Source organism: Oncorhynchus nerka, linkage group LG20 (genome assembly GCF_034236695.1).
Source record: "Oncorhynchus nerka isolate Pitt River linkage group LG20, Oner_Uvic_2.0, whole genome shotgun sequence".
Classification (NCBI taxonomy): Eukaryota; Metazoa; Chordata; class Actinopteri; order Salmoniformes; family Salmonidae; genus Oncorhynchus; species Oncorhynchus nerka.
In genome coordinates, this window is record NC_088415.1 from 83503835 (window position 1) to 83526047 (window position 22213).

The 22213-nt window shown below is 41.0% G+C and overlaps 1 protein-coding gene, 1 long non-coding RNA gene and 1 other non-coding gene across 5 annotated transcripts; 1 reads left to right on the forward strand and 2 right to left on the reverse strand.

The window, feature by feature from the left end:
* trnap-ugg (transfer RNA proline (anticodon UGG)) lies at positions 1–72 on the reverse strand. Its single transcript has one exon. It is a non-coding gene; the product is annotated as a tRNA-Pro (tRNA).
* A 2753-nt stretch (positions 73–2825) lies between these two features.
* On the forward strand, positions 2826–21562 carry LOC115103292 (septin-2-like). Of its 3 annotated transcripts, none has more exons than XM_029624140.2 (13): positions 2826–2964; positions 5229–5268; positions 7828–7942; positions 9283–9369; positions 9561–9684; positions 10081–10215; positions 16633–16750; positions 17012–17113; positions 17505–17650; positions 18134–18250; positions 19254–19326; positions 19580–19677; positions 19992–21562. In XM_029624140.2, the coding sequence occupies exons 2-12, from the start codon at positions 5245–5247 to the stop codon at positions 19664–19666; spliced, it is 1128 nt and encodes a 375-aa protein (XP_029480000.1). In that variant the 5' UTR covers positions 2826–2964; positions 5229–5244; the 3' UTR covers positions 19667–19677; positions 19992–21562. The 3 variants fall into 3 exon arrangements, with proteins under 3 accessions (XP_029480000.1, XP_029479998.1, XP_029480001.1); XM_029624138.2 differs by having other exon boundaries at positions 2827–2964; positions 5226–5268; XM_029624141.2 differs by having other exon boundaries at positions 2829–2964; positions 5226–5268; positions 18134–18217.
* LOC135563056 (uncharacterized) lies at positions 13021–14095 on the reverse strand. The gene is made up of 2 exons (XR_010460252.1): positions 13608–14095; positions 13021–13427 (listed from the first exon to the last, which is right to left on the reverse strand). It is a non-coding gene; the product is annotated as an uncharacterized LOC135563056 (long non-coding RNA).
* Positions 21563–22213: the final 651 nt, after the last annotated feature.

Below are 22213 nucleotides of genomic sequence, written 5' to 3' on the forward strand. Positions count from 1 at the left end.
GGGCTCGTCCGGGATTTGAACCCGGGACCTCTCGCACCCAAAGCGAGAATCATACCCCTAGACCAACGAGCCGCTTGAAAAATCTAGAGATATAAAAGTATATGTAACAACACCAGCCATAACGATACGAAATCTTTGTATTCCAGAGTGAATTTATAGCCGTCATTTTTGTGAAAACAGTTATCTGGTTGTTGGCGAGAAATTCACAACTTGCACATGGTTTATGAACTGATACACAAAATAATTACGAATTAAATACGTTGAGTTTTTCAATTAAAAGTATTATAAAAAAGGATTGCAACCAAAATAATGTTATGTATATGGGGGATACAACCATTCCAGCTCTGCAGACTTTGCTGCCAAGAGACTGAATCATTAGCTAGATCACTTGTTTTGGTACTCTCCAAATAGCATTGCTGGGTGACTTGAGTCAATCTAGCCATAGTCAATCTAGCAATAATAAATACTCTCAGTAAAAAATGTTCATCTTTAATTTCCAATCTGTAGAAACTATGAGAATAGAAAGGTTCAGAACATTTGTGAAACATTAAGCACAGTTGAAAAATATATGGCAAATAGAAATCAAAACTGGGTGGTATTCAGAGATAGATGGGAGGGGTTGAGGGTAGCTGAAGGGTGGGACTAAAAACAAATACAAATATATAACTAATGTAAAATATTGCGTTTCCGTAAAATGTATATAGTATGTATAAACTGGAAGTAGAAGCCTAACTATTGTTGTCCATTAGATTACTCCTATTATGGGAGGGGTGGTAGGGTTAAGGGAAAATAATACAGAAGGAAAACATATACAAATATTTATAAATGGGGATTGAAAATTATGCAGACAATTACATTGTTAGAACCCAAAATATGTTTGCAATATTAAAGCTTATCTAGCCCCTAAAAATAAAAAAGATGAGAATCATTCCCCAGTCTCGTGACCAGGGTTCCTCAACTGGCAGCCTGTGGGTCGATTTGGACGAATTTGACCCACGGGTGGTTTTGAGTTTTCTGAGCAAGACATTTTCATTGTGGGACAAAAACGCTGTAAAAACACCAGGAAATAAGCTTCAAATGATTTTAATTTTGGAAATCTCTTCCCAACTATTCCCACGCATAATACGATGTGATCATATACAAATGTAAGCAAGGTTTGAAATGATTATGTTTTAGTCAAATAACATATCTGTTTGGACTTCTTGAGGTCAATTTGCAGTCCACAAATTATTTGTAATTATGTTCCGGTCCCCTGACCACCCACTCAATAAAAAAATAGTCCCGTAACAGAATTTAGTTGATGATCCCTTGTCTCGACCAACAAGACGCTTGATAAAGCCGCAGATGTCGACGTATAAATAACTACATTTACCAACCATGAAGACACAAAATCGTTGCTGTCCAGGATTAATTTGTAGCTGTCGTTTTCTTTTAAACAGTTATCTGTAGCTTTCTTTTAAACAGTTATCTGGTTGTTGGCGGCAAACTCATAACTTGACAATACAAAATGTACCTTTTCATTATGAAGAAAACGCTTTACGGGCTACCATTTCATCCAACTTGCCTTAATTTAGCTAATATTCTTGATAAAAAATGTTTGGTCTTGCACAAATTCTATCGGGAGCAAGCTTGCTATATTATAAGGCTGGTTGAAGATGAAATACATTATCACAATGTTGTTTAAATTATATATCTAGTAGTAGGCCTGTGCAGAAATAAATACAATGCTGTTGTGTTGTTTGGTTCAACGTTCTCTTTGCCGCATGACAAAATGTGTAAAATTTCAGGAAGTTAGCTGCTACCCCCCAACAAAATCATTACAACCACATTTCTGCAGGCCCACCCACCAACGAAATTCTGGCTATGCCATGAGCCCGAGGCCCATCTGGTTTTGACTAGAAAGGCTACTGCTTTTGTAAAAACAATCTGAGCCGGTTAGGAAAATTTACGCAGCAGGTTATGAGAATTAACGTAGCAGGTTAGGATAATTAACGTAGCAGGTTAGGAAAGGGGTTTGGAGGGTTAGCTAAAATGCACAAAAAAACAACAACTTTCTAGCCATGACCGGCCTTCCTGCCAGACTAGCCTGAGCATTCCGTGTCTGAGGCTTTGAGACTATACTGTTCATCATTATCAAATGAATTTAGGCGTACTGTATGAGGATGTGGCACTTCAAGTGGTGGCATGGGTGGTGAAGATAGTGTTTATAACAGCTAGACCTAGTCTGTTGGCTAATTTTGTCCATATGGGACAATAAACGCAGTCCCACACTCAATATTTCTGGCTCAATCGTAGACTACCTTATTCTTACTTTACATTCACAGCCTTGAAAATGCCCCTCCAGTGCAGTCATCCAGGTAACTCGAGCCAACCCAGTGGTTGGATGTCATGGTTGGGTGTCTGCTGCAGACCTTTACAGATTATGGTGAGGCAGATGATTGAGTTTTACATTGTCATATTTTGCACTGGGCTGTTTTATAAAATGCTTTGTTACCCTATTTAAAATTAGTATATTATTTTTTAAATATTATTGTTATTATAAATAGACTTAATATAATCAATTATATTCATAATCATCGTAGCGTACTCTACATATTTATTCAAACTTTAGGTAAATTGCTTTCTATATGATTAAAGTTGAAGGACTTTGGATCAGACTAACCAATACTTTGTAACTTGTGATTTGAAGTATGACAACGACGAAGATGGTGATGAAGAGGAATATTAGTACGAATTGTAAAATTTGGTAGCTAGTAGTATTACATTTGTGTCATAGATTTTATTTATAAAAAGGCCACCGATTAGGTATCAGTCTCTTTGGAAAGGCACTGCATTATTAGAGGACAGTCAACGCCCAATGCATTCTGGTCCCTGTGCAGAAGAAACTGTTCGGTGTCTACAGGAATTTGAGTGTCCATCCAGCCTCCAGAATCACTCGGTTTTCTTTCACTGACAATCGAAAAGGTAAATATTGCATTGTATTTATTAGCAAGTTGTAATATTTCACTGCCTCGTCGAATTAGATACGTCGCTTTAACTTCCTGTCGCATCACAAGTAGCTTGTTAGCTAGCCTTTACTTTAGCAAAGTGGTTGGCTAGCTAAGTTAACGTTAGCTAGCTTTCAATGCTTGCTTTTAGACACCTTGCCGGAGAGTCATTGTGAGCTAGCCACCATTGGAAATCATAATGTATCACAATTGATATAAATTATATCTACACAGCCCGACTTGAAATGCGTGTTCGCTGGTTAGGTATTGTCAGAGCCATATATTGAATAAATACATGGCTCTGTGTATTGCTAGCTCGCTAAGAAGCTAGCTAACTAATTTAAACGTTCAAGGCATCTCAAGCACGATTCAATGTCTGGTTACCCTCGTTTTGTGTTATTTAGCTAAACGGAGACCGCAAGATAGGCATTCTTTGAAGTAACTACAATTTAATTTAGTTGTATTTTCATTCATTGAGACAGCTCTTTCATAACCCAGTCTCAGTAGTTTTGAAAGAAAGATGCCCGGCACTATTTCGAGTCAATTTCTCTGGCCTCTTCAGAGTCTGTCATCTGACTTGTGGTTAAGTCACATTTTCCGCTAACTGTAGGAAGAAATGGCTTGAAGTGTTTTAATTTCACGTCCAGTTGAAAATGTTACTTAGTTATAGAAAAGTCACTAGCTAGATAATTAAAAGTACAACATTGAAAGTTTAATTGGAGGCAAAACCAGCTTAAGCAACAAATGCATTTGTGACGTGAGTGTCAAAAGTTGTACGGGATGGCTGTTTTTTGTTTGTTTGTGGTGAGACATTCTTTTGAAAAGTCATTATGAGCAGAGCGCAGACTTCCTGTCTCTCACAGTCCCCTAAATCATGTAGGCTATGCCGTCCTCCATTTTGTTAGTGTACACAGTTGTCATTCTCTTGAAGTAATAAATAGGCCTATTGATATAGTACTGCATGTTCTACTGAAAACAGAAGTACACTTTATAAACAGAAGAACACTTTATATACAAAAGTATGTGGACACCTGTTCAAACTAGTGGATTTGGCTTTTTCAGACACACGGTTGCTGACAGGTGTATAAAATCGAGCACACGTCCATGCATTCTCCATAGACAAATATTGGCAGCTTACTGAATAGCTCAGTGACTTTCAATGTGGCACTTTCATAGGATGCCACCTTCCTAACAAGTCAGTTTGTACAATTTCTGCCCTGGTCAACTAAGTGCTGTTATTGTGAAGTGAAATCTCTAGGTGCAACAGCTCCTAGAACGGGACCGCTGAAGCGTGTAAGTTTAACCCCAGGCCCCTGTCCCCGCAAAAGGCCTTCATTGTAAATAAGAATTTGTTCTAAACTGGCTTGCCTAGTTAAATCCGTCCTCAGTTGTGACACTCTCTACCAGGTTCCATACTACCTCTGGAAGCTACATCAGCACAATAACTGTTCGTTGGGAGCTCCATGAAATGGATTTCCATGGCTGAGCAGCCGCACACAGCCCTAAGTTCACCATGCGCAATGCCAAGCGTCGGCTGGAATAGTGTAAAGCTCGCTGTCATTGTGCTCTGGAGCAGTGGAAATGCCTTCTCTGTAGTGACTTTACTATCTGGCAGTCCGACAGATGAATCTGGATTTGGCGGTTGCCCGGAGAACGCTACCTACCCCAATGCATAGTTCCAATTGTAAAGTTTGGTGGAGGAATAATGCTCTAGGGCTGTTTTTCATGGTTTGGGCTAGGCCCCTTAGTTCCAGTGAAGCATACAATGACATTCTAGACAATTCTATGCTTTCAACTTTGTGGCAACAGTTTGGGAAGGCCCTTTCCTATTTCAGCATGACCATGCCGTGTACAAAGCGAGGTCCATACAGACATGTTTTGCTGACTGCAGGCCAGTTGAGAACTTGACTGGCCTGCACAGAGCACTGACCTCAACCCCATCAAACACCTTTGGGTTGAATTGGAACGCCCACTGTGAGCGAGGCCTAATCGCCCAACCTCTGTGTCCGACCTCACTTAATGCTCTTGTGGATGAATGGAAGCAAGTCTCTGCAGCAATGTTCCAACATCTAGTGCAAAGCGTTCCAATATAAGTGGAGGCTGTTGTAGCAGCAAAGGGGGGACCAACTCTATATTAATGACCATGATTTTGGAATGAGATGTTTGATGAGCTGGTGTCCACATACTTTTGATCATGTAATGTACCTGACATTTGACATCTGTTTTTATGTTCTCTAGCAGGTTGAAAGAGCGCAAAATGTCTCAGGCGGAAAAAATGAAAGTAAGTTCCCGACCAAGTACAATTAGAGGATGCTTGCATCCCCACAGCTCATTTTAATGTAATACTGTCAGGCAGTTAAATAAAAACATTTTTTTTTTTTTAAGTTCCCTCATAATATTCCAGTAATTGGCCTACACTAACGCGATGGGATATGCTTTGGCAAATTAGGATTTATTAGAATTAAACCATCGGCCCTAAAACCATTTGGGGTCTTAATTGCAGAATGCATGGCCACTCAGGCAGATGCTGCCAGCGTCCAGGCAGCTACTTCCTTCCCCATGACTCACAGTTGTGCCTTGACTTCACTCAGTCCTGCCCCTTGTTCACAGAGGGGGACCACTAGTTATACAAAGCTGTGAACAGTAATGGCTGTATTGCATTTCCAATGTATGAGCTTAGTCTAGCTATATTATAGAAAGCTAGTGTAATAATCCCTTCCTTACATCTGTTCATAAGATGTAAAGATCGGCCTAGGTCTAACTCTAAACCCTTTAGCTAGACTGCACATTCTCCCTGGTTATGTATAGGCCGGTTAAGGCCATAAACAATATGCAATAATGCATTCCAGAGACAGTTCATTTGTGTACAGCTGATTCTTGAGTAGCTGCCTAATTGCTGGTTGTAATGTTTGCTGTGATTTGCACAACCCACAGATATGATTACTATAATATACTGTAGGTCCATCCTAGCCTGAAGACCCGACGTTGAATTGCATTAAATTACATGTCGGGCATCAATGAGCGTCTGGATAAGGAAGGTTTAATCCCAAAAGCTCTAATTTACAAGGCAGAATGTTGAATTCAATGAAATGTTTACTTACTCTACCGGTTGGTCCTTTTGCTGGAAGGAATGTGAGAACCTGTCCATAAGAAAGTGCAATTAAATCAACTTTTCAAAGCGCTGGTAGTGCGTTCAGATTTCTAATCACCTGATGAAACGGGACGCGTGCATACTTGCTGAGCTCGTGCACATGTTTACATGCTTCAAGTGATCGAAGTCTGAACGCAATACCAGCTCATTGAAAAGGTGAGTTACTTACTTTCCTGTGGATATATTGTCTCCAAAAGGACCAACTGCATGGACAACAGGTAAAGTCAAAATATAATTTTAGTCAACATTCTGGCTTGTAGAGTTTGAGGAAATGTTCCAAACAAATGTATGGCATTAATTTCGGACTGCGAATCGGAGGTATACGTCTGTTAGGCAACCTAGGCATGGGCGGTATACCGGGGTATTTAGAAATAGTGACGATGTTTTTTCAATACATTAATTTTGTAGCAATTGAAGTAAATAACCGCAGTCAATGTGTTTAACATTCAAATAGTTTTTTTCTTCAATAGAGTGATCAGGGACGTGCAGCTATAGTTTTCCTTCACAGAAAATACATCCATTAGCGCAACACATTCGGCATAAAATAGCTTAATTGCTGTCATTTGATGAAAAAGTGCGACGCTGCTGGCAGCCGCACAAGTAAATGTGCTTATAATAAAAAAGCAAAAATGATGCATGGCCATCATATTTCTAACGTCTAGGCCTATCATAGGAATAATGTAGCCAGCTACTTTTCCTTATATTTTGCTTAAAGTTAATCTTGTATTTTACTGGAGAAAAATAGTCTTGATACACTGAGAAAAGTATTGGAGAAAAGTAGCTACACATCAGAGCGCTGTCTGCTGATACCCGTTCCTGGGTTCTCATCCGAGTTTAGAAGTGCAACTGAAGCACAAAATGTTTCTGATGCCGAGCAGAAATTACAATAAGAAGCATTTTAGATCCGATATTTCTGATGCTTTTTATTTAAAAAACGATCCTGTGTGAAAAACGAAGAATTGTGTTAATTAACAGACCCCTAGTTTAACTTGCTATCTAAGTAAAATGGCTCAATTAATTAGGTGACGGGGGCGTCATTTTGTGTTAGCTTTCTGCCCGTTTAAGAATGCAACGGTCTTTTGGATTAGTTATTTGTACAGCTGCCACTGCGATCTTGATTTCCTTACGTTTTTTTTCCCCTGTTCTCGGCTTTCTGAACCTCCCACTCTTCTTCTAGCAGGCAGGCCGGTTGCCGTAGTGGCTCCAGACTCTACTACACAGACAGTGTGTGAACGCTTCTGGAGAGCCAGTACTGCATGCGTCGACTTTGTTCAATGTCTCTCGTTCACATTCGCTTGTAAATGTACAAACTCGCCAACAAAAAAACATTCGGTAGCGCCTACCTATATATGTATAACTTTATGAGCCGGATTCCCTGTCATTGTAATTAGCTTATTTTTGTTTGTGCTCGTTAGCCTAGTTTAGCTAGCAGCCTCCATGGAAATTCGCTATTACTTGCGCTAATTTTGTTAGCATTCTGGTAGACGCCCAATTAAATTCTTAGCGTGTTTTGGCGCCCCCTTGTGTACTAAACCGAATTGAGGGCAGGAGGTATGATATGAAAATCTGCCTAACGCCCAACCCTAGCAACGACAACCCATGTCTCTGGAAATGTCAGTAAAAATGATGGTATTCCTGGGTTGAATGACTCGGGTTCTAATGAACATGTGGTGGTCTCATGTTTTACAGCAGGGTCAGTTTACCAATCCAGAGACCCCGGGGTATGTGGGCTTTGCCAACCTGCCCAACCAGGTGCACCGCAAGTCGGTCAAAAAGGGCTTCGAGTTCACCCTCATGGTAGTTGGTGAGTGTCACAATATTTGTAACCTAAATAATGTCTGGTATTTTTGTATGGAGAGGGTTGTAGTTGTTTGTATGAAGTCGCTAGCTATAGTTGCCTTAGTTTGGCCTTAGAGAGAATGGATACTCAGTGGTTTTGTGCAAAGCTCAAAACAACTGGTCTTTGGTTGTTGATGAGTCAGACATTTTCTTGCTTTAGTTCTTTCCTCAGTTCAGTAGAGATTAGGAGCCTTGGCCTTCGAATGGGGAATGTGTGCCTAAATGATCATGTTCACGCAGTTTTGGCATATCATACGTGTTTTAGGAATGGGATTGCAACAGTAATCAATTAACATTTTGGATATACTTTTCCCTTTTCCTCTCCATTTGGAGTGGGTGGATAGCATCTCTCCCTTACGAAACATATGAAAACAAAAGTTTTATTTTATTTTTTTACAGAAAAAAATCTATCTGGGATTAGGCCTAGTTTGTGCTAAGCAGTTAGGTGTCAGTTCATGCTGTTGACAGAATGGAATGTGACTTCTTTGACTGTAAGCCCAGACAGTTAGCTAGTTGACAAACGCATTCATTTCCTCTGCTCATAGCCTCGCATTTTCACATTTCCCACCCTCCCCACATCTGTCAGTAACCACTGTTCCAAATCTCATCGCTTCCTTTAGTGTTTTTATGTGTGTGTCTGAGAGTGTGTGTATGTCTGAGAGTGGGATGATGTCAGAGGTCCTGGTTTAGGTCACAGTTGAGTCCAGTTGCGGACTCAACTATGTAAACGGATGGAGGCAGGGTTTCTCTGGGTCCTCTAGTTTAGCTGTGTGAAATGGTTTTCCTTTCTCTCATCTCCCTATTTGTCTGTGTGGTGTAGGGGAGGAGGAGAGCCCTATTGTACACTTATCCCCTCTGCCTTAAAATAAACCAGACTGGAATGTGGCCCTGTGTGCTGGACAGGCCTCTGCTGCTGGAAAGTGTCTGTCTGTGTCTGTGTGTGACTGTGTTTTAGATAAATCTGGTTTTACTGCCAGCTTAATGCATTTCCCAGGCTATGAGAGGCCTAATGTGTATCATTGGTTAGTGCTTGGCTAATATACAGAGTCCAGGCTGGATGTCTGCCAACTAGCGGGCTATATTGGCTATTTTGTGTATACATTTTTAAAAAACTGCACACATTTTGTAGATTATTGTAGTATTTGTGGTTTGTAGACTAAAGGTAATCAGGTATATTGCCTTTACCTTTATATTTGCTGTTTTGCCATGCAGGCACAATATAATCTATTCTGTTTTTAATTTGGTCCCCTTTTTTTTTTGGAACAGAATGATAGTTTATCTATTGATTCTGTGTGTCGTGTTTAGGTGAGTCTGGTCTGGGGAAGTCCACCCTCATCAACAGCTTGTTCCTCACTGATCTCTACCCAGAGAGAATCATCCCCGGAGCAGCAGGTATGACGTACACACATACCACGGCCACACTCCCAGCTATTACTCCAAAATGTCATTTGTTCCTGCATAACCTAATGGGAATCAATTTTAAAACCAATTATGCCAAATCACCCTTCATTTATTCAGTGGCCTCAAGTGTCTGGAAAGTAAAAGCCTAACCTTTTTTATCTCATTTTAATTGTAATCCACAGAGAAGATTGAACGCACGGTTCAGATCGAAGCATCTACGGTTGAGATCGAGGAGCGAGGGGTGAAGCTCCGCCTCACCGTGGTGGACACGCCCGGATACGGTGACGCCATCAACAGCCAGGACTGGTACGCCGCTATGTTTGTATAGACAGGGGACCTGATCCTGTCCATTCAAATGTAATAACTTTATTTCTCCATGATCTGTTTGTGCATGGACAAATATGTTATTGCTGGAGTACCGTTGATGTATTTTGTAACCATGTCATATGGTTGCCACAAAGTCCTAATTATGGCTCAACCGCTCCTATTTATAGAATTGATTTTTAACCCTAACCGTAAACACACTTCTGACCTTATACCTAACCATAACTTTAAATAAAGATCAAAAATCAAAGGTTTGTTTTCATAAAGTTGTATGATATATTTAGACTTTGTTGCTGTGGTAACAAGTGACGACGATGTCACACAAGGTGTCTAACTACATGGTCCCACCACTGTGCTGCTTCCTCTCTTCTCCCGCAGTTTCAGCACCATCATCGCCTACATTGACGACCAGTTTGAGAGATACCTCCACGACGAGAGCGGTCTGAACCGCCGGCACATCGTGGACAACCGCGTTCACTGCTGCTTCTATTTCATCTCCCCGCTGGGCCATGGGTACACACACACACACTAGGGTTGAATGATAGTATCGGATTTTGAAGCTGATTGACAGCCATTGTTGATGGTGATGTAACCGACAATGCATAGCCTATTTCAACTTGACTGGCACCAGACCGTATAGAGCTGACCGGGCAACCCATAGCAGGGCCATGCTATAGCCTGCGTAACCTTTTTCAGTAAATTTGTTTTAAACAAGTCATAGAATGTAAGATAACACTGTAGACAGGGCTGTGGCGGTCACGAAATTTCGTCAGCTGATGATTGTCACGCAAATAACTGTCGGTCTCAGTAATTGACTGTTAATTAACATAAACACATTTAGCATCTCCTGACTTCCACACAGCCTAAAAGCCATTTTACATAGATTTATTAGACTTTTTAATCTAACCTACACCTTCAAAATAAATAAATGATTTATTTTAGACAGGTCTAAAGAAGCATGATATGGAGAAAATGTCTATTTCAGAAGAAAATAATAGAAAAAATGTATTGTTTTAATATGAAGTAATGTGGCAGGAGAAAAGCAAGTATGCACAAAATCTGAAATAATATTCACATCAAAATGGAGAGAAAATACCAAATTGTGCTTTTAACCTCTCTGGGATATGTGGGACGGTAGCGTCCCACTTGGCCAAAAGCCAGAGCGCCAAATTCAAATAAATTCCTATAAAATCAAACTTTCATGAAATCACACATGTAAGATACCAAATTAAAGCTACATGTGTTGTGAATCCAGCCAACATGTCAGATTTCAAAAAGGCTTTTCTGCGAAAGCAAACGATGCTATTATCTGAGGATAGCACCTCCATAAACAAAAGAGAGAACATTTCAACCCTGCAGGCGCGACACAACGCAGAAATAAAAATATAAATCATGCCTTACCTTTGATGAGCTTCTTCTGTTGGCACTCCAATATGTCCCATAAACATCAATGGTCCTTTTGTTCAATTTAATTCTGTCCATATATATCCAAAATGTCCATTTATTTGGCGCGTTTGATCCAGAAAAACACTGGTTCCAACTTGCGCAACGTGACTACAAAATATCTCTCAAGTTACCTGTAAAGTTTGCCAAAACATTTCAAACTACTTTTGTAATACAACTTTAGGTATTTTTTAAAGTAAATAATCAATAAAATTGAAGACTGGATGATCTGTGTTCAATACAGGAAGAAAACAAACTGAAGCATGCTTTCTGGTCATGCGCCTCTATCAAACAGTACACATAAAGTGACCCTTGTTCAAGATGGCCGTACTTCATTACACAAAGGAATAACCTCAACCAATAAAGACTGTTGACATCCAGTGGAAGCGGTAGGAACGGCAAGTCCCTTAGAAATCTGTATTCCCAATGAAAACACATTGAAAAGAGGGTGATCTAAAAAAAAAAACATAATAAATGTGAATGGTTTGTCCTCTGGGTTTCGCCTGCTACATAAGTTCTGTTATACTCAGACATGATTCAAACAGTTTTTAAAACTTCAGAGTGTCTTCTATCCACATCTAATAATAATATGCATATCTTCTGGGGATGAGTAGCAGGCAGTTGAATTTGGGCATGCTTTTCATCCAAAATTCTAAATGCTGCCCCCTATCCTAGATAAGTTAAAATAATTTGACACCGCTATAAAAAACAATATTGGCTTTGGTTAGATCATCTGATAGGTCATCTGATATTGAGACTGGACATTTTGCGCTGCTTTGGTGAAAAGCTTAGCTCCGTCTAGGGTTGTTGCGGTGACCATATTACCACCGGTCACGAATTATGACGGCTGTTAAGTTCCACATGACCGTTTAGTCACTGTAATTAGGCTTGTCCAAGCTCTGATTTTTCTGCTGGTCATTAATAGCTTACCAAACTTGCTAACTGCCTGGTACTCAGCACTCTATTCTCCCTCTAATCACTCTGACATCAATGCAAATTTATTAGAAAATCTAATCAAACAATTCATGAGAGCTCATGTTGCGCAACATTTCTATAGACTGCAATTGTGTGAGAAAACCGAGTGATGGCCTCTGAAAACGAGGATCCCATCAGCTAGGCCTACTTTTATTGATCAACTTTCCTAATATTTAAGCACATTGCTTCTCTTTACAGCAGGAGTATAACATACCTGGCATGAAAATAAACCACGGGGAAAAACTAATGGATGACATTTTTTCCGGCTGCCCATGTTTCCATACAGGTGCATGATAATGGTCCAGTCTAAATCAAAACAAATATCACACACATTATTTAGTATACAGGTATAGACCAGATTAAATCAAGAGTAGTCTGATGGGTGACAATATTAACTTATCACTTGTGGATGATATATTATCACTTGTGAATGATGCCCAGCATAAGAAACAAAGCCTTTTTTTAATGTAGCCTAGCCTATAGGCATATATGCTTTAAGGTTTGTCTCACAACTAAAGTGGCAAAGTGTATTCTTAATTTTAACCACGTTAATCCGCTTTAAAAGGGGTGTATAGCCTAACTGGCATATACAGTGCATTTGGAAAGTGTTCAGACCACATGACTTTTTCCACATTTTGTTATGTTACAGCCTTGTTCTAAAATTGATTAAATTGTTTTTTCATTATCAATCTACACACAATACCCCATAATGACATGGTAAAAACAAGTTTTTATTCATTTTTTCAAATGTATTAAAAGTAAAGAACTCTCACATTTACAAAAGTATTCAGACCCTTTACACCAGGGGTCCCCAAACTTTTTCCTGTGAGGGCCACATAACTTTTCCCTTCTCTGATGGGGGGCCGGTGTCAGTTTGTAACAGAAAAAGTGTGACGATCGTAGGGGAGCTTAAAAAATTTATTGTTTTCCAGAAAGCCACACATAACCAAATAACCCTTTCCAGGTTCTTTACAGAAAAAAAGTCAGGAAACAAATAATAACACTATTAATGAAATAAATAATAACTAAATAACCCTCTCTGAGTTCTTCACAGAAAAAACAGGAAATAAATAATAACTAAATAACTCTCTCTGGGTTCTTCATAGAAAAAAAAGCCATGGAACATTAACTTTCTGTCGTGCCATGCACAATCTTAACAGATAAAAGTTCAGCTCAGTTGTCAGAGCAGAATCTCTGACACATATGAGCAGTCTCTTAAAGTTCTTGTGTTCCTTCCTTATAATCCTTTTGTAGGTTCCAGTAGGCTTGTAGACACCGCTGTTTGCAGCTCTCTCTCATCAACTTCCCTGTGAAAACCACAAAAGAAGCAGGTTGAGAAACTGAACTAAGTGATACAGCACCTACACAGCACAATACATTTCACTACCAGTATGGTTGTAAAGATGGATTTTATCCCAGTAGATTTTATTATGATTATATTTGTTTATGCTCAGAATGACTCATTCAAGTCAGAAAAGTGAGCTTACCTATGTATGTTCATCAGTGTGAACTGTGGGCCTGCATCTGGCTGGTGAGAAGTTGAATATCAGGTTCCATTCTAGTTACAGCCAGTCTCAAGCACTGATGCAAATGTTCATCTGTCAATCTTGATCTCATCGGGGTTTTCAGCAGTTTCATGCGAGAAAAGGTTTTCTCGCAGATATACGTGCTGCCAAAAACTGTGGACATTTTCATTGCGTGTTTTTTGATGTTTGGATATGTGTCGTTTGGGAGGGCGGCATAGAAGTCAATGAGACTGTTGGGCTTGAATGCGTCTTTCAGAACATCACAGTTCTGTAACTCAGCCAACTCAAACTGATATGAAGGCTGGGCTTCATCAATGTCGGCAACAAAGGGGTTCTGAAAAAGACGGATTTCTTTTGCATGAACATGTAGTTCACTGAATCGCACACCGAACTCCGCCTTCAGCATTTCCAGTGCTTCCACGCACTTTTCAGCTGGGAACGGGACCGCTGGGTATATACATTACTCCCGATTTCTTCAACGCGTCTGGTGATTGTACTCGCCGACAGACTTACGGCATTAAATGCATCTTTCTTCTCGGGACACACCTCCTCCGCGACAGCATCCATACATTTCTTAACAAACTCTCCGTCAGTGAAAGGCTTACCGCTTCTTGCTATCAGTTTAGCAACCCGAAAGCTGGCCCGAACGGATGCCTGGTTCAGCTGAGCTTGGCGTACAAATGTATTCTGCTGAGATAGTAGTCCACTTTTTAGCTTTGAGAGTTTGTCTGCTCGTATTTGGCCTTGCAAGCTATCGTACTTGTCTTTGTGACGGGATTCATAGTGTCGGCGAAGATTGTATTCTTTGAATACCGCCACCGTCTCTTGACAGATGAGACAAACAGCCTTTCCTTTGCATTGAACAAAAAAAAAATTGTTTGTCCACTGCAGGTTAAATACCCTGCATTCTGAATCAATTTTTCTCTTACCTAACCTTTTCGCCATATTCTCTCTTTGACAGGGCCGGGCCTAGGATTTTTTTTCTGGAGGCCAAATAGGAAAAAAATTCGATAGCGTCTCTGGTATTGTTCAGAGGGCCGGGCCAAATGTGCTGACGGGCCGTATCCGGCCCGCGGGCCGTAGTTTGGTGACCACTGCTTTACACAGTACTTTGTTGAAGTGCAATTACAGCCTAGTCTTCTTGGGTATGATGCTACAAGCTTGACACACCTGTATTTGGGGAATTTCTCCCATTTTTCTCTGCAGATCTTCTCAAGCTTTGTCAGGTTTGATGGGGAGTGTCGCTGCACAGCATTTTTTTCAGGTCCTTCCAGACATGTTAGATGGGGTTCAAATCCGGGCTCTGGCTGGGTCAATCGAGGACATTGACTTGTCCCAAAGCCACTCATGCGTTGTCTTAGCTGTGTCCTTAGGGTTGTTGTCCGGTTGGAAGGTGAACCATCGCCCCAGTCTGAGATCCTGAGCGCTCTGGAGCAGGTTTAAATCAAGCATCTCTCTGTACTTTTCTCCGTTCATCTTTCCCTCGAACCTGAGTAGTCTCTGTCTCTGCTGCTGAAAACCATCCGGAGAGCATGATTCTGCCACCACCATGCTTCACCGTAGGGATGGTGCCAGGTTTCCTCCAGACATGACGCTTGTCATTCAGGCCAAAGAGTTCAATCTTGGTTTCATCAGACCAGAGAATTGTCATGATCTGGGTCCTTTAGGTGCCCAAGTGGGCTTATTACTGAGGAGTGGCTTCTGTCAGGCCACTCTACCATAAAGACCTGATTGGGGGAGTGCTGCAGAGTAAGTTGTCCTTCTGGAAGGGTCTCCCATCTCCGCAGAGGAACTCTGGAGCTCTGTGAGATGAACATTTGGTTCTTGGTCACCTCCCTGACCAAGGCCCTTCTTCCCCCGATTGCTGTTTGGCCAGGCAGCCAGCTCTAGGAAGAGTATTGGTGGTTCCAAACATCTTCCATTTAAGAATAATGGAGGCCATTGTGCTCTTGGACCTTCAATGCTGCAGTAATTTTTTGATACCCTTCCCCAGTTCTGTGTTTCGGAGCTCTACAGACAATTCCTTTGACCTCATGGCTTGGTTTATGCTCTGACATACACTGAACTGTGTGACCTTATCTCGACAGGTGTGTGCCTTTCCAAATCAGGTCCAATCAATTGAATTTACCTCGGACTCCAAATCAAATTATAGAAAGAGCTCAAGGATCACCAATGGAAACAATGCACCTGAGCTCAATTTCGAGTCGCCTAGAAAGGGTCTGGAATACTTTTCTAAGTAAGGTATTTCTGTGTATTTTTTTATAAATTAGCAAAAAAAAATCTGAACCTGTTTTTGCTTTGTCGTTATTGGGTATTTTGTGTAGCTTGATGAGGGAAAACATTTAATTGAATCCATTTTATAACAAGGCTGTAATGTAACAATGTGGAAAGTCAAGGGATCTGAATACTTTGCAAATGCACTGTATGTAAGCCTACCTACAATGTATAGAAGCCTAATAATAAGAGGAGGATTAGGCAAAAACATGAATCATTGAATAATTACTCAATTCTGGGGACAGCAGAGTTGCGTGGCTGTAGCCGGGCCCTTGATGATTCACAACCATCACACAGCGCACAGCCACCGAGGCTCATTAACTGTCACTTGCTCGTTGGCACGCACACCTCTTTCGTGCCACCGCTCTAATGGAGGAATAGGCTAAAAAATAAATATTTGGCTCAAATATGTTTTGTCATGAGTCCTCTTGTTCCTTTTAGCTCTTTACATTTTTTTGGGGGGTTGGCCAATAGGGGGCGATAATATCGAATACCAAGATTTTATAGGTGCCAATGCTTTATCACAAAAGGACAAAGGTTGATGTCGCCCAACCCTAAGACACACACACCAATAGTAGTTCCATATCAATGCCAGTCTTTACAATGTAATACTAACATCACATTTTCAACATTTTAGTTTACCTTGACTTTACATGAGCACCCCCCTGTGGAATTCCCGTTCTTACATCCTCCCGCTCTCCCTTCCTCTCAGGCTGAAGCCTCTGGATGTACAGTTCATGAAGGCCATCCACAACAAAGTCAACGTGGTCCCTGTCATCGCTAAGGCTGACACACTCACCTTGCGAGAGAGGGAGAGGCTCAAGCGCAGGGTAGGAAACGCAGTATAGCTCAATGTCAGGGTATAGGACACATTAAAGCTCTTGACTCTCAAAAGTATACGATAGGAGAACAGGTTAAGTGTTGTCAAACAAGGTATGTGGATGTAGCTATCGTACTTAAGACACAACTGCACCATGTGCCTGTATTGTATTAAGTAATCCCTCTGGAACAAAGGTGTGTGTGTGTATATATATATATGTGTGTGTGCGCATCAAAAGTAAATGACTTTTCCATCCTCCATGTTGCTATAGATCCTGGATGAGATTGATGAGCATAGTATCAAGATCTATCACCTCCCTGACGCAGAGTCTGACGAGGACGAAGAATTCAAGGAGCAGACCAGGACTCTCAAAGTAATCGTCTCTTCCACCTCAACTAATTTATCTCCTTACAAAGATTCCTAATGCAAAACTTCTTTCCTTACATTTATTTGATTTTTTTTTCAGATAAAAAAAACAATAATAATATTTTTTAAATCTTAGCTCAGTGTTTTGGTAACACCAAAGGATCCTCATTAGCTGTTGCGAAAGCAGCAGCTACTCTTCCTGGGGTCAACATGAAACATGCCGTCATACAGAACATTAATAGACAAGGACAAAACTACATACATTTTAAAAGGTCTCACGTTGGTTGATTTAGGGTTGTGGGATTGAATGCTGCACGGGCCACATACTGAATAGAACATGGTAGCTATTTGAACCATTAACCTCTGCTCTTTCCTCGTCCTCCTTTCTCCTCCCCTAGGCCAGTATTCCCTTTGCGGTGGTGGGCTCCAACCAGCAGATCGAGGCCAAGGGGAAGAAGGTGCGGGGTCGCCTGTACCCCTGGGGCGTGGTGGAAGTGGAGAACCCCGAGCACAACGACTTCCTCAAGCTGCGCACCATGCTGATGTGAGTGGGTGGGAGATAGGGGTACTGCACTGGGCCTTGTCTGAGGAGCTGCTTTGCGGTCTTTGTATATCAGACATGAATAGCAGCATTGAATAACAGCTTGAGAATCCTGATTTGAAATAGGTGGCGATTTTGATTTAGTGTTCATGGTTGATTTAGTTTATACTCTATCGATGAATGCTTGTCTTTTACTAAGCTGTGTCAGTTGTAAAAACAGAGTGGCTGTGGTTCTGGATTTTCTGAAACCCGATTTGCCGTAGCTTAAGATGCAGAGATTTCTGCACGTGAAAAATCTGTATTCGCAGCCACTGCCATAAGTGTGTGATTTATCAATCCGTTACTTATCAGGCATAAGTAGTGGCTGTCCTGTCTCGCATACTGCTTTGCGATTCCATTATGAGGTAAGCCTTCTGTGATCGACTAACTTGAGTTAAGTTGTTGGTTTAGTGCTTCATTGATTGATTGATGCCTATCCATCCGCAGCACCCACATGCAGGATCTGCAGGAGGTGACCCAGGACCTGCACTACGAGAACTTCCGCTCGGAGCGCCTCAAACGGGGCGGCAGGTTGTCCTCCCATGGTTACGTTATGTCTCCTGCGTACGTACCTGTCTGCTTGCCTTTCTACCCCCCCCCAACCTCCCAACCTCCCCATACATAGTAATATAATATACAACCAAGGACTTAATGCCACATATAACGGCTGATGTTGACACAATTTAACACAAGACTCAGTTGACTGACTTGGAATTGAATGACTTACCTGATTATAAAGACAATGAATGGGTAACTAATCCAGTGTCTCAGACAGTGGCACTTGTCTGGGGCAAACTTCTGTCAATAAGTAGTTAGGTGATCATTCGCATTTAAATGTGTTTAACTGTTGTAAAATATTTTTTTTAACAGGATGTATAATTTTGGATGTACATTCTACAACAATTGGACCTTGGTAGTGGGTTATGGTTGAATATCCTAGTGGACTATGGATTTTTAACCAGTACATAGTCTGTTATAGGTTGTATGGGTATCATATAACTCGTAAGAGTTTGGACCCTTTGGATTTTTTTGAGACCTTCCCCTATAGCCAATCCAGGAGAAGGGAGTGATTTTACTGCCTTCCCATTGGCTTGTCATCAGCCCAATGATGCTCTGGTCTGTCCAATCCCATGAGTGAACTGTTGGAGGTACCCCCCCGACCCTCTTCTTGCTTCTGCAGCTTGCCCCCTTTCACTTTAGCAGCCAGCTGTCCACTGCTCTACCTTAACCTCCTGCCCCTCTTTCTACGTGTTGCTTTCGTCTGCTTAAATGCTAGAAACCACACACACCCCAGATTTGGGCTTTTACTAAACTGCCTTTCAGAGACCTCCTATGCACGGTGGGGTTTTCCGTCCTCTACCTTTTCTGCTCATTCTATGAATGACAATGGGAGTATTGAAAAGTGTATTTTCTTCTGATTGCACAAACTATGTAAAAACAGACTTGCAAGAACTTGAAATGTACGAGGTTTCCAGTATCAGTCTTTGGATATTTACGGTAAGTCTCCCCAATGATTGGGACTTCAGCCTAAAGAGCCAAACTCACCAAACCTGTGTCTATGTTCCAGGCAGGGGCAGGGCCAGGGGCCTGAGCCGGAGGAAATGGACAAGGACATGATCCTGCAGGAGAAGGAGGCTGAGGTAAATAGATAACCATTCATTCATCACTCCCACTACCGTTCTACTATGTCTGTCTCTCTCTGCCTGTTCAAATATCACCTTTATGAGAGTATCACACAATCTTGAATGGCCCCTCACATTACATCCTACACCCTCACTTTTATTTGAAGGACTGTGATATGTTTATTTCATGTGAATAAGGTAGTTGTTTTGGGGGGGGATTTTAGTCACTCTTCTATGTGTTGGTCATAATGCTGTTTTGTGTTCTGTGCAGCTGAGGAGGATGCAGGAGATGATTACCAAGATGCAGGCTCAGATGCAAATCAAGCCTGACGGCGCGGGAGATGTCCAGCATGTGTGAAATACACCACGGTAACAAGTCCATTTGACACTCCGCACAACCAAGCTGTGCTGTGAAGACTGAAATGTACCCTGGCATATTGTGGACCTGTATATCTAAATTGCCACGGTTGTGGGTTCAATACCTGTATAAAATACACAGTACAAATGTTTAAACTCTCTGCATTGTAAGTCTCTTTGGATAAAAGTGTCTGCTAAGGGGTAAATATTATTTTTATGACCTATTCAGAGATACTCAAGCAGATTTGTTGATCCATTGAGTGTTCATATACATCCAAAGTTAGGAAATACAAGTCAGAATTTAATGGTATTGTCTTTCCTTGCAGGTTTTCAAGCTGTTATTTGAGCTTGACCAGACATGGATGGAAGGTTTGCGGAAGAGAAGGGTGTGAAAATGAGAACGTTAACTGGTCTTTGTCTCGTACTGCTTGCCACTTTTTAGTTTATTTTGCTCCTACTTGGAATTATTTTGAGTTTTTTTTTAATTTTTTTATTTTTATATAAGCAGTATTATGTTTTATATTTACACTTTCTTTAATATTCCATATGGCTTATTATTAATTTCTTCCATACTATTGGACCATGCCAGTTAGTCACCTAATGGAGAATAACCCTCCTTTAACCTGGAGTAAATGCTCTTATTATAGTGGCCATTGTTACATTTTTTTTTTTTTATGTTGAGAAAGCCGAAAGCTGCTGCTTTTCAAGGCTGTCCACTTGGGCCCCATCTAAAACCACACACAAAATGATCAATCATGTTGCCAACTGTGGATCCAAGTTCCAAGTGGGAAAGGACAACTTAGTTAGCAACTTTCTTCTGTCTTTCATGGAGCCATACAGCTAAAACCATAATGTTTTTTTCTTTAATGGTTGTCATGCCATTGTTGGAGAATTCTTTAAAAATATTTCTTAAAGATCTAGTCTTTCGAAAAGCAGCTAAATTATTTTCTTAATCCATGGATTCATTGACAGGGTTCTTTCTCCCACTCCCCTGCATGCAACGCTTAACCCTGTCTGTTGTGTTCAAACGACTGGTTATGACTGAAATGCATGACACTGTGACCTTCCCAGTCATCCTGTAGCCCTGAACCAATGAAGGAGACATACCTTGGTGGGTTTTTACTGTATGTGCCTCTATAAATCCTGGGCCTGTAAAGTGTGAGTAGGAGAGCAGATCTAGAATCAGTCTAGTCTTTTAGATCGTTATGAATATGGTCATATAGATTGACGGACCTACCTTACAATAAAAGATTGCATTGTAACTGCAGTCGACTGTGGTATTTTGGACACGGTAATTGCAGAATAACTGCAGTTACATTGCAATATTACTGCAGTAAGAAAGTGTTATTTTGGATACAGCAAACCTCAGTTCTACTTCAATGTTTTTTCGTAAGGGCTGATCCTAGATCAGCACTCCTGCTCTGAGACGCTCTGAATATGGGCCCAGGCTCCCTATGCCCCCAGGTTTTAACATATTGTAAAGTGGTTTGATATTTGAGGTGAAAGTCCTGGCCAACTAAAAGTAAATTGAATTACTGTGATGTTCGGACCAGGCTCATGTATTGCAGGTGACATTGCTTTTCTTCGTGTGTGTCTCCCATGATATTGATGATTGTGGAATAAAGTGTATCCAGTCTGTGAGAGGTCATGCTGTAAAGGCACACTGTACTTCGTGCTATATGATATCCATATCTTATGTTCTTTATGGCTGTGTGTCAATGGGTTAAGACTGACATTTGGATGCTAGACAGGACCAGTTAGTTGCTATGGCTATCGTCATGGTGATCTGGTTTGTTTGTCACCAGCTTTGCCCATATCTCCCTCAAGCCAGAGTTCTTAACATTCCAGTTTATGCTGTTTTTATCTAATCACTGTCAAATAAAACCCTTGACGTATACCATCTTGTATTAATGTTTTTATTAGAGCTAGATTCTAGTTTGCGTCATTTGTCATTCTGGGGCTTGTATATGGCCAATATACAACAGCTAAAGGCAGCCCTTGTGGTAAATATACCACACCTCAAGCCTAGTGGCTTGTCTAGCCACGGGATAAATCCTTATCTAATCTTCTATCCAGATTTTCTTTTTACAGATTAACATATCTTCAGTCTGGTAATATTCTCCCGGTGGCTTCTGACTCAAGATACAGTAAGATATTGCCAGTTCACCTCAGGTTGATTTGACCGTGTCACTCTTCGACCACAGACTGAAGGAGAACATGCTGACTAAACTCACTTCTACGGCTCCACCCCTTCCACCTTCCTCGACTACATCATTGTCACAACCTCACGTCTGTCTCCTTGCCTCTGGCAGGCAGGTTCTTTGGCTGGCTGTCTTGTCTGTCTGCCTGAGTCACTACACCTTCCTTGACTAAGTACATGTATGCCAGTAACCTTAGCCTCAAATCTACTACACAAATTATTCGTATGCTCACCTGACATTCGTATGTTCCTCCTACCGCTTTCTGCTAGCTTTTGGCCGTCACTGATCCATTCAACTGACTTCTTTCCTCTTTTAAAAATGTTACTTGCCCACCAATTTGGATTGCA